The sequence below is a fragment of the Bos javanicus genome, chromosome 8 (assembly GCF_032452875.1).
Source record: "Bos javanicus breed banteng chromosome 8, ARS-OSU_banteng_1.0, whole genome shotgun sequence".
In the NCBI taxonomy this organism is placed as follows: Eukaryota; Metazoa; Chordata; class Mammalia; order Artiodactyla; family Bovidae; genus Bos; species Bos javanicus.
In genome coordinates this window covers 69,505,875-69,522,111 of record NC_083875.1, presented here as the reverse complement: position 1 = coordinate 69,522,111, position 16,237 = coordinate 69,505,875, and the positions used below count along the sequence as shown (strand labels likewise).

Here is a 16,237-nt window from a genome sequence, read left to right as displayed (position 1 = left end):
ATCCAGTGATGGTGTCTAGAGGAAGGATATGGCCTTGGCTCCCATCTCTGGGCCCCGGGTGGGAGATCCACGTGGGCTCAGGTTGGCTTCTGCCCCATCCAGACTCTCTCTGTCTTCTCCTAAAGCAGGCTTCTGTTGGCCACTCTGGTTGGTGTGCTAATCTTTTGATGGTGGCCTGGTTCTAACTGATGGCTTCTGATCACCTGAGGTCCAGTGGCTCCAACCACAGATATCTCCAGGTCATTTTCTTTTCTTTCTTTCTTTTTTTATATTTTATTTATTTGGCTCTGCTGGGTCTAAGTTGTGGCATGCAGGATCTTTGATACTCTGTGCGACATGCAAGATCTTTAGTTGTGGCAGGAGACCTCTTAGTTGCGGCATATGGGATCAGGTTCCCAGACCAGAGTTTGAACCTGGGCCCCCTGCATTGGGGGCATGGAGTCTGAGCCACTGGACCACAAGGGAAGTCCCCTCCAGGTTTTTTTGCTTTTTATTATTATTTACTTTTTGGTTGCGCTGGGTCTTCATTACTTTGCACAGGCCTTTTTCTAGTTGTTACAAGCAGGGGCTACAGTTTGTTACAATACATGGGCTTCTGGTTGTGGTGGCTTCTCTTGTTGCAGAGCATGGGCTCTGGGCATGAGGGCTCAGAAGTTGCGGTACACAAGCTTAGTTGCTTGGTGGAATCTTCTAACGTAGTCCCTGCATTAGCATGCGGATTCTTATCCACTGCACCACTAGGGAAGTCCCTCTAGGTCATTTGCTATTGATGCCCTCATGGCTCACCTGGAGGAGAGAGAGGATCCTGGGTGAGTTTCAGAATCGATGGAAAAGGGGGGTGGCTGATTCCCTGAGATGACACCGGAAGAGAAATAAACCTCCCTCTTGCTGTAGCTTCCAAATGAGGGGACGAAACACTGGGTTGAGAAAAGAGAAGGCCTGGTCAGGGTGGGGACAGCGGGGTGGAGGGGAAGACCCACTGGCTTTGGAGCTAAGATTTGAAGCTAAGTGTTTTGGGCTTCCCCAGGGGCAAAGAATCTGCCTGCAATGCAGGAGACCCAGGTTCGATCACTGAGTCAGGAAGATCTCTTGAAGGAGGAAATGGTAACCCACTGCAGTATTCTTGCCTGGAGAATCCCATGGACAGAGGAGCCTGGTGGGCTACAGTCCGTGGGGTCACAAAGAGTCAGACACGACTGAGCAACTAAACAACAACAGCAACTTCTGCCTTGCTGCTGTGATGTTAAGTGAGCTGATTAATCTCTTTCTGACTCTATTTCCTTATCTGTAAAGCAGCGGTAATAATGCTAGCTTCAGGGTAAAGCCTGGTGATGTTAGTGGAAGCACTTTGTGTGACCGCATAAATGAAGGAGATGCTTGTTAATAGATCAGAGAGATTTTGTTCCTTTGGCCTGAAGAGAGAGGATGGAGAAGCATCATGGGTGTGCGTGTGCATGCTAAGTCACTTCAGTCGTATCTGACTCTTTTGCAACCCCATGGACTGTAGTCCACCAGGCTCCTCTGTCTGTGGGATTCTCCAGACAAGAATACTGGGGTGGGTAGCCATTCTCTTCTCCAGGGGATATTCCCAACCCAGGGACTGAACCCATGTCTCTTGTGTCTCTTGCATTGGAAGATGTGTTCTTTACCACTAGTGCCACCTGGGAAGCCCATCCTGAGCATGAAAAGTGAAAGTGAAAGTGTTAATTGCTCAGTTGTGTCCAACTCTTTGCAATCCCATGGACTGTAGCCGACCAGGCTCCTCTATCCATGGAATTCTCCAGGCAAGAATACTGGAGTGGGTTGCCATGCCCTCCTACAAGGGATCTTCCCGAACTTGGAGGTAAGTACTGTGATCCCTTCTCTTCTGCAGATGAGGAAATGGAGGCCTAGAAGAGGTTTAATGACAGAGTCAAGGCCACACAGCTAGCGAGTAGCTGAGCCAGGGTTCAGACCCAGCCAGCATGACATGATGCCATAAACTGGACCTCAGGGCTGGGCCTGCTTCTGTGTATAGGTGGGGTTCTCATAGAATTCAGGACTTCCTGGGGGAGGAGAACAAATCCTGCTTTTGGCAGCAGCCTGCCCTGAGGTCTTAGTCACATACAGAAGGGTTCAGTCTGCATTTCCCAGCCTGGTATCAGACTCTTCTCCCACCTGCCAGCTCCTAGGACTCAGGGCTGCCCTGGAGTGAGGGGCCAGGACTCTGAGATGGCAGCTTTGCTCTCTCAGCCTCTTTCTCTTGTGATCAAGGGTCAGTTTCTGGTGCTTCTGGGACCAGTAACATTTTCTCTAACCAGAGACTTCAAGAAATCATTGTTTATAATAACCCAGGATTCCTGAGGCCTCATTCAATTAAATGTAAAGAAATAGTGACTATCTTAAACCAACTTTATTAAAAGAGCATATAATGAACAGTGGATTCTATTAGCATCTTTTGAAATTTATTTCTGGATTGTGTCAGTTCACTGACCATTTTCCCCTGTTCTGCCTACGGTGCATAAGTATATTGTCTCCTGCTTTTTATCCCTTAACGTTATTTCATGTTTGAATTTTCATATATTGGTATAATCTACATGCTTGAGAGTCCCTTGGACAGCAGGGAGATCAGACCAGTCAATCCTAAAGGAAATCAACCCTGAATATTCATTGGAAGGACTGATGCTGAAGCTCCAGTACTTTGACCACCTGATGCAAAGAGCCGATTCACTGGGAAAGACTGTGATGCTGGGAAAGATTGAAGGCAAAAGGAGAAAGGGGCAGCAGAGGATGAGATGGTTAGACAGCATCACCGACTCAACAGACATGAATTTGAGCAAACTCTGGGAGATAGTGAGGTACAGAGGAGCCTGGTGTGCTGCAGTCCATGGGGTCACAGAGAGTTGGACATGACTTGTTGACTGAACAGCAACAACAGCATCCTTGTCATTTTCAGTAGCGATGTGGCTTTCTGTGGCTTATCCATTGGAACCGTTCCTCTCTAGTTAAGCTGAGTGAAGAATCCAAGGCCAGGTCTGTCTTCCTTCATGAATAGTACCATCATCCATTTTCCAGGTTACTTGCACTGAAGTGTTCTTGTGATCCTGGCTGTCTCACATGGGTTAGATAGACCCTTTGTGGGTTTTTGGTATGTGTCCCTTTCAGTGTGTGCCTTTTGTGGTTGCTTTGAACTTGGGCAAAGAAGATCAGATAAAATCAGAGAGTGAAGCTAAGTAGTAGTCAGAAAATTTTCTGTTTTAAGTGGCAGAAACCCAACTACCCTGAGAAAAATGGAAAAGTAATCTATTGACTCTCAGTAAAATATAGAAGGGGCAAGGGTGTATTCCAGGACTCAAGTGCAAATAGGTCTCCCTCTGTTTCTCCTTGTCTCTAACTTTTGCTTCTCTTGGCAGGCTAGCTGCATGTTATCTTTATTGTGACTGTGAGGCTAGATCTGTGGTCCCAGTTTTTCTGGGCTCACATCTCTGGTGCTTTAATCACTAGAAAGAAAAGAAAGTTGTTCCTTGCTCTTTAGGAAAACCTCAGGGCAGGGCAGTGCTTGGCTTAGCTTGTGTTGCTTCCTTATCCTAGATGGTCAGTGTGGCCAGGAAGAGAGACCTGTGTAGCAGGGGCAGCCTGGGTCATCTGTGCACCTGTAGCCCCAGAAGGTGGAGCATATGGTTGACAGCCTGTAAGAACTACCTGGCCAGAGGAGGAATTGCTCTCCCTAAGGGGAGCAGCTATTCTGGACAGAAAGAGTAAATATCCACGTATACTTAAAGAATAAGCAGGAGGGAAGGAAACCAAGTGGATTTGTAATTTCATGAGAAGTTGCAGCAGCCTCCGAGAGAAGGCAGGAAAGAACGGGGCTCAGGCTGTCTACAGTGAACCCCGGAGGTGTCAGAAAGCAGGCCCATGGGGGAAATCCATTTCTCTCTGTCTTGGTGTCACGTAACATTGAGCCTGCTTAACCATGCCCTGCATCGCTGGAGGGAACCTCAGAAAGCCATTCCAGAAGCACTTGGGTCTATTAAAGCCATTTCCTCTACGTTCCCCTAAATCAGCTCTGAAGCCCATCGTGAGTAATTTGTATTTCTTGGGAATCCTTTTTCCCCTCCATGAAATATTCAAGTGCCCTGCTCATTAGCACGCAGCAGCGCTGGTGGCTGCCCCCAGAAGCATCGTTAGCAGTGGTGGGTCATGGCTGCAAAGCTGCAGAAAGACCTCGTTCTCATTGGTAGGCACCTGGCCCTGCTGTGCTGGCTATAGGGTGTGTGACCATGTGACCTGCCTCTTGGAGTTGTTGTGTCTTTGCTGTGAAATAGTCTACTTCGTGGGATTGTTCAGAAAGTCAAATGCGACACCCATGCCTGGCAGAGTGGAGGCCCTCAGTAAATATTAGCTTCCTGTCCTCCTCCTGTGATTCTAAACTAGTAGAAACCCATTGATTTCTGTGGCAGCAATGTAACAGATCTAACCTGATAAATGGGACTTTGGCAAAGTTAACAAGATCTTCAGGTGGCTAAGAAGTTAAGAATCCACCTGCAATCCAGGAGACCCAGGTTTGATCCCTGGGTCAGGAAGATCTTCTGGAGAGGAGAATGGCTATCCACTCTAGTATTCTTGCCTGGAGAGTTCCATGGACAGAGGAGTCTGGTGGGCTATGATCCGCAAAGAGTTAGACATGACTGAGTGAGTAACACTTTCACTTTCAGACGCTAAAGCTATGTATTGGCCAGCATTGGAACGCTTTGGGGTTCTGGGGTGCAATTTACCATAGTATTATTCTAAGCCAGACAGATTGGAGAAAGCCTTTGTGTAAGAGAAGGTGTTTGCAACCTGGACCAAGGGAGAGATTTGTTCATAACAGGTACCTGTGCTTTCTTGACAAGGTCAAAGCAAAGAATTGAGATGTGTGTGTGTACTTAGTCATGTCCAGCTCTTTTGTGACCCCATAGCCCGCCAGGCTTCTCTGTCCATGGGGATTCTCCAGGCAAGAATACTGGACTTGGTTGCCATTTTCACCTCCAGGGGATCTTCCTGACCCAGGGATTGAACCCATGTCTTTTGCGTTACCTGCATTGGCAAGCAAGTTCTTTACCATTAGCACCACTTGGGAAGTATACCCAAGTGTGACTGTTCTGTATGGGGATAGGTATGTGTGTGTGTTTGTGTGTGTACAAATGTGCATACGCCTAGCCATCTAACTGTGAACCTTCTTGGGCTACAGCCTGAAGCATTACTTTTTTCCATTGACTGGGTGATAACATGTCCGTATTTAAAGCTGAGACCAGGGAGTGGGCCTGAAGGGTCCCCGCAAGCCCAGCTCTGAAGCCTGTACCATTTGTTGCATCCCTAAACTTTTCCTGCATTAGAGTCACCTGGAGGGCTGGGTAAAGTGCAGATTGCTGGCCCCTGCCTTTGGATTTCATATCTGTTATATCTGGGGTGGCATCTGGAAAATCTGCATTTCTAACAAATTCCCACTTTTACACTTGGTGCTGTGGGTCTGTGGACCACACTTTGAGAACTACTGAGCTATAGGAAGTCCACCCTCTCCCACCGGCCAGGTCTGGATGGTTTGGCTTGTCTGGGTTGACCATGGCACTTCCAGCTTTGCCTCGTTTTCCCTTTGCAGGAGCACATCAGCCCATCAGATAGGGTTGCCAGATCTAACAAAGATACAGGCTACCCAGTTAAACTTGAATGCTGGAGAAACTGGAAAAAAGAAAAAAAAAAAAAAGAAAGAAACTGGTATAAGTATATCCCAGATATTGCATGGAATGTACTTATACTAAAAAAAAATTATCAATGATCTGAAATTCAAATTAATTGGATGTCCTACATTTAATCTGGTGGCTGTTTAATGAAATCGGGGGTCAAGTGTCTCTCTTCCTCTCCTGCTGCTTTCCTGTGATTGAATAGGCTACAGTGGCTGATGAAACCAACCCAAAGAGGTCTGCGTGTTTCAGATAGATCCACCTGCTACCCTGAACGCATTTGGCAGTCTTTGCTCCATCTCACTGAGAGTGGACTTGGCTTGTGTTCACTGATGGTTCTTCTGCTGGCTCTCTGTTTTTTCCCTTTGTCTGTCTGTCTTCTCTTTCTCTCATGCTTTCTCTTATGCCATCTATCCTATGGGGCCTCTTCAAGGCAAACATCTGGGAAGCAATGGGGCTGGGCGAGGAAAAGTCTGTTGCTGGAAGTGAGAATGGAGTCCAAGAGACTGGGGAACTCACACCATCTGTAGGGAAGAGTGGCAGCTGGCCCAAGATCCCCAGCTGGCTTGCCATGCATGATGAAAGGATAACATTTGCCTTGGAGACTGTACCTACTGGGACCTGGCTGATTCACTTGTGGTTGGAGCTGAGAGTGTCGCCGGCTTGGAGGAAATTGACGCCACTGGTCTCTAATGCCGTGGATGGAGCCGGCTGCTTGGACAAGGGAGTGGGCTATGTGGATTTGGCTGTGTCTTGAGGGACAGAGGGAAGCTGAACAATCAAAGGCCTCCTGGAGACCTGGACATGGTGTCCTCCTAAGTGGTCACTCTGGTTTGACAAGGATGCTGAGGCTGAAGAAATAGAGTGACAGAAGGCCTAGCCGCTGCCTTTCCCTCCACCGTTCCCCTCTGCTCCTCTCTCTACCTTCCCTGTGCTCTGAAGACAACCGTAGGGCTGCTGTGAAGGAAATAGGCCACAGCCTCGGAGGAGCGAGGTGGCCCTTCCTCGTTGGTCACCCTGGATCTGGCTAAGGGCCCCCTGCTGCTCCTGTGTCCTCAGTGTGGCGTGGACAGTGAAGTGGGGCAGGGAGGCCATTGTTCATCTGGGTCCATCAGGGGGACTCCGGAGCCGGATGGAGAGACGGTGGGAGCTGTCATCTCTCCTTGATACACTCACCTTGTGTGGGGCCCAGACCTACCACAACAAGGCGAACAGGTATTTCTTCTACATCAAACACAGGAAAAGCTATTTCCTGTTTGCCAGTGGCAGGCACAGTGCTGGGGACAAGATGTCTGGACAAGAGAAAAAAGGTAAGGACGGTGCCTCCTCTGTGTGCCCAGCTCTCTAACAGACCCGACGAGGGAGCTAGGCCGGCACGGCCCACCCCGTTGAATAACTGGGGACGCTGGCCCAGAGACACGACAGGCCTGCCCAAGGTCATGTGTCGGGCAAGCAGTGGACTGTGCACAGCCGTGTGACAGCTGTTCCTCCTCTCGCAGCAGCTGGATCTGTCGTCCCCTTCTCACTGAGCATCAGAACTCTTTCCCCTTCTGAGTCCTGGCTTCCTTCCTTCACCTACCCCCTCTCTCTGGATGACCTTGTCTGTCCCTGTGGGCATCAATTTCTCATTTTCACATGTTCCCGCTGTCTCTAGCCTGGGGTCTGGTGATATTTTGAGGGGCATCGTGGACGTGAGGCTGCTAAGCACCTCAATGTTCCGTGTCAGTGATTGGAGACCCACCCTTGCAGAAGGGACGTGAGGCCTGCATGTAGGATGGGGAGGTCGCTCAGGTCTGCTGCAGCAGGCATCATGCTCCTCCAGGACACTGGGCTGGCACTGACCTCTGTGGAGGCCTGGCCCAGGCCTGGTGGGCACTCAGCCCTAACCCCATCGATGTCCTTTCTGACATTTCACTGACATGTGTGCCATTCCCATCACTGCTTTGTCAGTCACATGGCTGGGCCTCAATACGTATTTGGAAAAAAGACCAGTGGATATCTCCCACTAGTCCAAAGGTGTTTGGAGGATATAGATGAAGAAGTCAGTAGAGTCTTCCACTCTGGGAATGTATGTTCCAGTTGCGGGGAGCAGACACGGCCATATCAGTAAGTCTGTATGCAGTTGAGCACAGAGGTGGGAGAAGTCCATGTGCCTGGTGGGCGAAAGGGTTTCAGGGGCAGAACTGACAGTGAGCCCTTGAGGAGATGTAGGAGGGGGTTGGGCTCTCCATGTGATCAAATGGCATTAGAATGGACTTCTGTATTTTGGTTAAGAGATCTTGTTTTAACTTCTCTTTGGTGGGGAGGAGATGGTAGCTAGCATCTCTGCTGGTAATCTCACAGCCCTGCGCCCTGCAGGAGTTCAGCCATGGCTTCCTGCTGCCCAGCTGCAGTGCTCCTTGTTGCTGGGGCCTGACCACATCCTCTTGGCTCCTTCTAGAGGGAGACCTTCAGCCAGAGCAAACAATGAAGTCTTTGAAGGTGCTGTGTTAGTGCCCTGTGGCTGCCTTAACAGAGTGCCACAGACTGGGTGGCTTAAAACAGAAACTGAAAAGATATAGGTCTGTCAAACAGGGTGAAGTAAGTCAGAAAAACAAATATCATATATTAACAAATACACATGGAATCTAGAAAAAATGGTACAGGGGAAGCTGTTTGTATAGGTTAGAATAGAGATGCAGATGTAGAGAATGGACATGTGGACATAGGGAGAGAGGGAGGGTGGGATGAATTGGGAGTTGGAATTGGCATAGATACACTGCTGCTAAGTCACTTCAGTCGTGTCCAACCCTGTGCGACCCCATAGACGGCAGCCAACCAGGCTCCCCCGTTCCTGGGATTCTCTAGGCAAGAACGCTGGAGTTGGTTGCCGTTTCCTTCTCCAATGCATGAAAGTGAAAGTGAAGTCACTCAGTCGTGTCTGACTCTTTGCGACCCCATGGACTGCAGCCCACCAGGCTCCTCCATCCGTGGGATTTCCCAGGCAAGAGTACTGGAGTGGGGTGCCATTGCCTTCTCCGATAGATACACTATCATGTGTAAAACAGACAGCTAGTGGGAAGCTGCTGTGCAGCACAGGGAGCTCAGCTCGGGGCTCTGTGATGACCTAGAGGGGTGGGTGGGAGGAAGGTCCAAGAGGGAGGGGATATATGTATACATATGACTGATTCATGTTGTTGTACAGCAGAAACTAATACAACACTGTAGAGGAATTGTAATGCAGTTAAAAAGACCCAGAAACTGATTTTTCACAGTTCTAGGGGACAGAAGTCCAAAATCCAGGTGTTGGCAGGACCGTGCTCCCTGTGCAAGCTTGAAGGGAGAATCTGTTCGATGCCTTTCTCTTAGCTTCTGGTGTTGCCGGCACTCCTTGGCGTCCCTGGACTTGCAAGGGTGTGTGGATATTTAGTAGCTTAGTCGTGTTCAGCTCTTTGCATCCCCGTGGACTATGTAGCTCGCCAAGCGCCTCTGTCCATGGGTTTTACCAGGTGAGAATACTGGAGTGGGTTGTCCTTTCCTCCGCCAGGGGATCTTCCTGACCCAAGGATCAAACCCGGATCTCCAGCATTGACAGCCAGATTCTTTACCCCAGCACCACCTGGGAAGCCCAGACTTATAGATGCATCAGTCCAAGTGCTGCCTGGATCTTCACATGCATTCTCACCGTATGTCTGTGTCTCTTCTCTTCTGCTTATAAGGACACCAGACATTGGACTGAGGCCTCACCCTAATCCACTGTGACTTCATCTTGCTGTATCTGCAAAGAGCTTATGTCTGAATAAGGTCAGGTTTACAGGCACCAGGGATGAGCATCTGGCTCCTTGTGTGTGTGTTAGTCTCTCAGTCTTGTCCGACTTGTTATGACCCCATGGACTGTGGCTTACCAGGCTTCTCTGTCCATGGGGATTCTCCAGGCAAGAGTATTAGAGTGGGTTGCCATGCCTTCCTCCAGGGGATCTTCCCGACCCAGGGATCAAACTCAGGTCTCCCACATTGCAGGCAGATTCTTTACCATCTGAGCCACCAGGGAAGCCATGTGGCTCCTTGGCTGACACAATTCAACCTGTGATAGCTGCTTAGAGATTTTGGTTTGTTGGCTCCAGATCCTCCTTGCTTAAGTCCGTTTCCCTTCCTGGCTCCCTGGCAGGTCTCTGGAGGTCTGGGGTGTGGGCAGAGACCACCTCTCATTGACCTTCATTCATTTGCTGGGCTCATGTAGCAGAACAGACGCTGATCTGACCATTCAAGACCAAGTCTTATTCTGCAGTGGCTGGGAGCTTGGTTGGAAGTACTGTTTTTCCCTGTTTGGGGGACTGTGTGAGCAGATACAGTGTGTGATTTATGGGCAGGAGGTAGGGTGGAGACAATGCAAATTTGCTTCTCTTTTCCTGTGGAGGACAAGATACTTTTGTAGAGGAGTGGGATGGGGGTGGGGGGCCTGCCTAAAGGGGCTGCCCTTGTCATTGGAGTTCTGGGCTGGAGTTCTGGCTCTGCTGTTTAGAAGCTCTGGGGTCCTGGGCAAGTTACTCAGCTCCTCTGAGGCTCAGCTTCTTCCTCTGTAAAGGGGGATGGGTGCTAACAACTGCTTGGCATATCTCAGAATTTTTGTGAGGAGTTGGTCATAAGAAGTGGGTATGAATGGACCTCTGCTTAAGTCACGTTTTGATTGTGGTCAGTTATACACAGCATAAAATTGGCCATTTTCACCATATTTGAGTGCACAGCTCAGTGGCATTGGGTGCACTCCCATTGTCATGCAGCCACACCACCATCCATCTCCAGAACGTTGTCATCTTCCCCGACTGTGAAAACAGTTTCTATTTATTGGATAAATAAGGAAAATGAGTCCGCAAGAAGCAAGGACTCATCTGAGGTCTTGCAGTGAGTTAGGAGCGGAGCTGAAGTGAGACCCCGCCCCCTGGCTCTCAGCTTGGAGCTCACCTTCCATCTCCGGCCCCTTGCTGTCTCTGCAGGCTGCAGGAGTTCAGGGACACATGAGGCTTCTTTGGCATCAAATTGCTCTGGAGAGCTGCTTCTTCCTTCTCCTATACCCCCTTTCCTGGGACTGTGGTGCCTCCTGGCAAATCCGGATTTGTCCCGTGGGAGGACCTAAGTGGACGCCTCTATTGAGGGTGTTCCTTTTAGGCTGTCCTGTTCCTGGTCTCTCTCAACTTCTCATTTTTCTCTCTCCCTTCTCCTTCCTGATGTGGACAGAGTTCCAGTGGAGGAGCAGGGGAGCTGAATTGGGGGTGATCTTTGAGGTGGCTTTGTGAGAAATATTGTGGTGTGGTCAGAGCATGGGCAGGGTGGCGGATGGTCCTTCCTGTGGCCACTGTAGCGTTCTTATACACTACAGCCTGAGTAGTAGGGAGAAAGGCAGTGATCCCAGCCCAGGCTGATGGCAACAGCCCTGGGGCCGGGGCAGTAGGGCAGGAGGAAGAAGGAATAGAAATACCTGTGCAGGTTAGACTTGGGTGCCCTGGGCCTCCTGTGAACTCCACACAAGGTGCTAGGGGCTGGGGACAGACAGGCTCAGACAGCGGCTGCCTTCCGGCAGCTCACGGTCGTTCTGGGAACTCAGAGCTGTGTGCAGATGGGTACAAAGCAGCTTTATCCATGCTGACAGAGAGGAGCAGGTGATGACAGGTTACGTCACCAGGGGAAGAAAATGCTGATTGTGCCTTGCAGGGTTGAGGAGCTAGTGGAGGGACGGCCCTGGAGGCTCTGCTCTGATTTGATGTAGAAGAGAAGGGTCAGGAATGCCCGAGGGATGTCTTATCCTAGGGGGACTCTTTTTTTTTTTTTTTTAACCTCCCTGCGAGTTGGTCCCACTGACCTCTAGAAGGATCCTGCTGAAAGTGTTAGTTGCTCAGTCGTGTCTGACTCTTAGAGACCCTGTGGACTGTAGCCCACCAGACTCCTCTGTCCATGGGATTCTCCAGGCATGAATACTGGAATGGGTTGCCATTTCCTTCTCCAGGGGATCTTTCCAACCCAGGAATCAAACCTGGATCTCCTGCGTTACAGGCAGATTCTTTACTCTCTGAGCCTCCAGGGAAGCCCTATGAGGTGGCTGGGCAGAGGTTATTTATTTATTTTTTTGTCTGCTTTGGATCTTTGTTGCATCATGCAGATCCTGAGTTGTGGCACATGAACTCTCTCTCCTTGTGGCTCTCGGGCTAGTTGCTCCATGGCATTATAAGATCTTAGTTCCTGGACCAGGGGTCAAAGCCACATCCTCTGCATTACAAGGTGGACTCTTAACCACTGACCCCCCAGGGAAGTCCCTGGGCAGGGATTGTAGGGTGGCAGTAACAATGTGTTGAAGGACTTGGGAAAGGTCACCAGGAGTGTGACCAAGCAGGAAGCAGAGCCCGGCCTTCCTGTCTGAGTCCCAGACATTGTCAGCAAACCCACCTGGGTTCTCTCTGTGTTCCTCCAAGTGAGAGATCTGTTCAGAATGGGTTTTGCCTAAACTGGGTGACTGGAAGGAGGAGAAGGGGGTGACAGAGGACGAGATGGTTGGATGGCATCACTGAGTCCATGGACATGAGTTTGAGCAAATTCTGGGAGATAGGGAAGAACTGGGAAGCCTCGTGTGCTGCAGTCCATGGGGTCACAAAGATTTGGACACGACTGAGTGACTGAACAACAACAAAACTGGATGCCTCAATTTCCAGGAAGTCCTGTCCTCAAGGAGTTCCTAGCCTGAAACCCCCAAAACTTGTTTCCCCCCATCTTCCTCCTCTCTGTCCTTCCTGGCTTCCTCCTGCCCTGGGAGGCTCTGAAGGAGCTGCTGTGCCCTGGAGGAGACGGGAGGTCAGCCAGGTTAACGTGCTTTCTCCATGGTCTTCTCCTGACCCCAGGTCCCGGCTGGCGGACTTCCATGCCAACTGCCGTGCCTCCTACCAGACGCTCACCAGCTGCCCCACCGACAATTACCAAGCGTGTCTGGGCTCCTACGCTGGCATGATCGGTAAGCCACCCCAGCCTGGGATCTCAGTGGCTCCCGGCTGCCCCTGGCCCAGTTAGGGACTGAAGTCCAGTTCCTCCTCTGCCTGGTTTCAGATAGGAGCTGTGACGGGAGCTGGGGTTTTATCACAAGGGAGGAGCCCCAAGAATCTTAGGCAGCTTCCAAAATAAGAAGGGTGATGTTCATTGTGTGACATTCTAGGCTCTGCACTGAGCAGTTTACATGGACTGTCTTACGTAAATCTCAAAACAGAGCTTTCTGGGTGGGGGTTAGGGCTCCAGTTTACAGATGGGAAAACTGAGGCTTAGGGAAACTGAGTGACTTGCACATGTTCACCCTGCTAGTCAATGCTGGCACTGGGACATAAACCCGGGAGAGAGCCTTAGTCTCCCTGACTGTTGGTATAGGAGAGAGCCAGGGCCCGTGCTCTGGGTGGGGGCTCCTGAGTATCCCCTCTGCTGTCCTCTATGCCATGACCCCCCTGCCGACCCTCGTGGTTTGGGTTGTGAGCTGTGATGTGTATGTGTTTAGGGGTCAGGTGGAGGGGTGGGGGACGGGTCCCAAGCCTCCTCTATGATGTGCCTGGGGTCTGGGGGCCAGGAGGGAAGCCTTACTGTTCCTCTCTGCTTGGCCTCCCTGTCTCCCTGCCCAGGGTTTGATATAACACCCAACTACGTGGACTCCAGCCCCACGGGCATCGTGGTGTCCCCCTGGTGCAGCTGTCGTGGGAGTGGAAACATGGAGGAAGAGTGTGAGAAGTTTCTGAAGGATTTCACAGAGAACCCATGCCTCCGTGAGTCCGCCCACATCCACTCCGTCAGGAGCCCTCCCGCCCCTCCTGTCCTGGGGGCCCTGGAACTGTGCCGGGTCCTGCCCTCCTTCCCCCTGCAGTGGCTGGTGGTCCCTGTGGAGCTTCTCCAGTAGGGGGTTGACTACGCAGACCGTGGGTTTTGCACTCCTGGAGATGCTCCCTGGAGCTGTCCGGAGGCCTCTGGAGGCCTCAATCTTTGTCACATTAAGGCTGAAGGTTTCTAGTCTGTTATCCCGACGGTTTCACCAGGTTCCCTTGGGGACTGCCCTGTGATGAGGGTCTCGGCTTCTTTAACTTCTCCCTTTAAGGATTGATTTCCCCTGGGAATTGGAGTCTTAAGTCATCAAACTCCTACTAATCTGAAGGCCAGAGAGAGAAGTCAGCCACAAGCTCCATCTGCCCGGTCTTTCTAGTCTGACACCCACCTCCCCCCATTGAAAGATCTCCTCCCCCTGTCCCTTCCTCTTTTCTTCCTTCTGTCCATCTGTCCATCCTGCCTTTCTGACAGCACCGGGAGTTTAGAGATGGAAGTCACAGGGCTTGTCATTGAGCAGCTCACCCTCTGAAGGGGGGCACCATTAGAGCATCATGACCATCATAGTACAGGGGGCGCTGTGCTAGGGTGGAGGTCTGCAGAGGGTTCTGCCGGAGCACAAGGTGGGGATGCCCAAGACATCCTGGAGGTAAGGGTCCCTGAAGGCTTCTCGGAAGCTGACCCACAGTGGGGGTTGCTGGGCACTGGTCAGCTGAAGTGGCAGCAAGGGCCTGCTGGTCTGCTCTAGGCAGAGGTGGGTTTTGGGAACCTGTGGACCACTTATCCTTGCCACAGAGCGCGAGGATGCCTGGGGTTACCTGGACAGGTGGAGAGAGTCCTCCTCGTGGAGGGGGGCAAGCAGACTTGAAGGCGTTTGGATCTTAGGGTCCTGCAGGTGGCAGAGGTGGTATGTGGGTTGGTGAAGGGGTGTTGACAGGTGGTGTCGTGGTCAGATCTGATTTCAGAAGGCTCACTGTCTGCTTCTCGTGTGGAGGGGGTGAGGGTAGGGATATGGTTCTCACAGGTGACCCAAAACCGAGTCCACTAGAGGATGTAGCAGGTGCCCCGGGCGGAGGACGGTGCCCACTGACCCAGAGCAGTGTTGGGGTGGGATGGGGAGGAGAGATGGGTGGAGCGACCTCTCAGAGGTCAGCTCGTGGCCGGCAAGAGGGTGGTTAGGGAAGTGTCCTGGGTGACCGAGGTTTCGGCCTTGGGTGACTTAGTGGAGAAGAGATGGCAGACCTTCAGTGCTGAAAATGTGGCGGGGGGCCAGTGTTCCAGTGGAGGGAGTGGCGCCTAGTCAGGCGGCGACCTGAGGAACTTGAGGTGCCTCTGGGGCTTGGAGGTGGAGCTTCCTGTAGGTCTTGTGTATACGGTTGGGTACTGGGGACACAATTTTGTCCAAAAGGTCTCAGTAGTTAGTCCTGAGTGAATCAGTCTAACTGACTGACTGAGGGTGGGTGAGGCCACCTGGGGAGGGGGGCTGCATTGGGGGCCATTGGCATGCAGTGGGGGGCATGGCCTGCAGCACCGAATGCTGCAGAGAAGACAGCTCACGCCCTGGGCATGGCCTGCTCCTCCCCGCCTGGCTCCCCATGCTCCCACTTCTCTCTTCCTCTTCATTCCTCATCCAGTACATCTTCTATCCCAGCTTCCCTCCTGCTCTTTTCTTCTCTGGGTATGAGACCTTGCTAGGTATCTGAAAGGGAGCTTCAGCCAAGTTAGTTCAGACAAGTTCCACCCTGCCCCCAGCTCCAGGCCATCACAGGGAAGGTAGCTGTTGGGATACCTTCAGCTGAGGGGCAGAGTGACGGAGGGGCCCCTGATTTCTCTGTGTCTCCCTGCTCTCTTTCCCCATAGGGAATGCCATCCAGGCCTTTGGCAATGGTACAGATGTGAACCTGTCCCCTAAAAGCCCCCCATTCCAGGCCACACAGGCCCCTCGGGTAGACAAAACGCCTTCGTTGCCAGATGACCTCAGTGATAGCACCAGCCTGGGGACCAGTGTCATCAGTACCTGCACATCTGTCCAGGTGAGGGGCTATAGCTCGGGCACTGCGGATATGGAGCTGGGGCAGGTGGAGGGCTGAGAGAAGAATCTAATGTCAGGGGCAGGGTGGGAGGTTACAGACGGGGGACCAGGGATGGGGCACACAACCTCCTCCCTTTGGGTCAAGATGCAAGAGGCAGAAAGAGCTGGTGGGAGTTAATTTTCCATGATTCACTCGCTGGACATCACCTTACAAGTATTAGACACTTGTTCTATCTCAGGATTGTACTACATACCACAGGGGTGCCAGAGAAATGAGATGGTTAGCGTTCACTTGCCATCTACTGATGACCAGGTACTGTAGACTAGCTAGCGGACTCTACCTATTTCATTGAATTCTCACACAATGAGATGCTGGCATCCTTGTTTTACATACAGAAAGCTAGCCCAGGGGTGTTAGGCCACACCCTCAGGGTCACACAGCTGGTTCAATAGTGGTGGAATAAGATTTCAAACCTACCTCTGACTCCACAACCCATGATGTTCATTTGTTTATCCATCCGTCCATCCATCCAATGGTGTGATGCACACATTTTGGTCGAGATCTTATGTGAGATGCTAAGGAGATATTGGTGAATGAGGCTGACAAAGTCCTGTGTTTTGTGGTCCTTGGGGGTATTGTTGAGGGTCAGACAGTTCAACAAGCACCAGACATGGGGTATGGTCCATG

General features: G+C 51.3%; 1 protein-coding gene across 2 annotated transcripts in view; it reads left to right on the top strand.

Moving 5' to 3' along the window:
• The window catches only part of GFRA2 (GDNF family receptor alpha 2), a 108,859-nt gene that overhangs the window by 80,523 nt on the left and 12,099 nt on the right, over positions 1-16,237 (top strand). Inside the window, exons 5-7 of one of the 2 annotated variants that reach the window (XM_061426945.1) lie at positions 12,566-12,675; positions 13,325-13,465; positions 15,378-15,550. In XM_061426945.1, coding sequence (XP_061282929.1) covers positions 12,566-12,675; positions 13,325-13,465; positions 15,378-15,550 — 424 coding nt within the window. The remainder of the gene's footprint in view (positions 1-12,565; positions 12,676-13,324; positions 13,466-15,377; positions 15,551-16,237) is intronic. The other variant, XM_061426946.1, reaches the window with a different exon arrangement.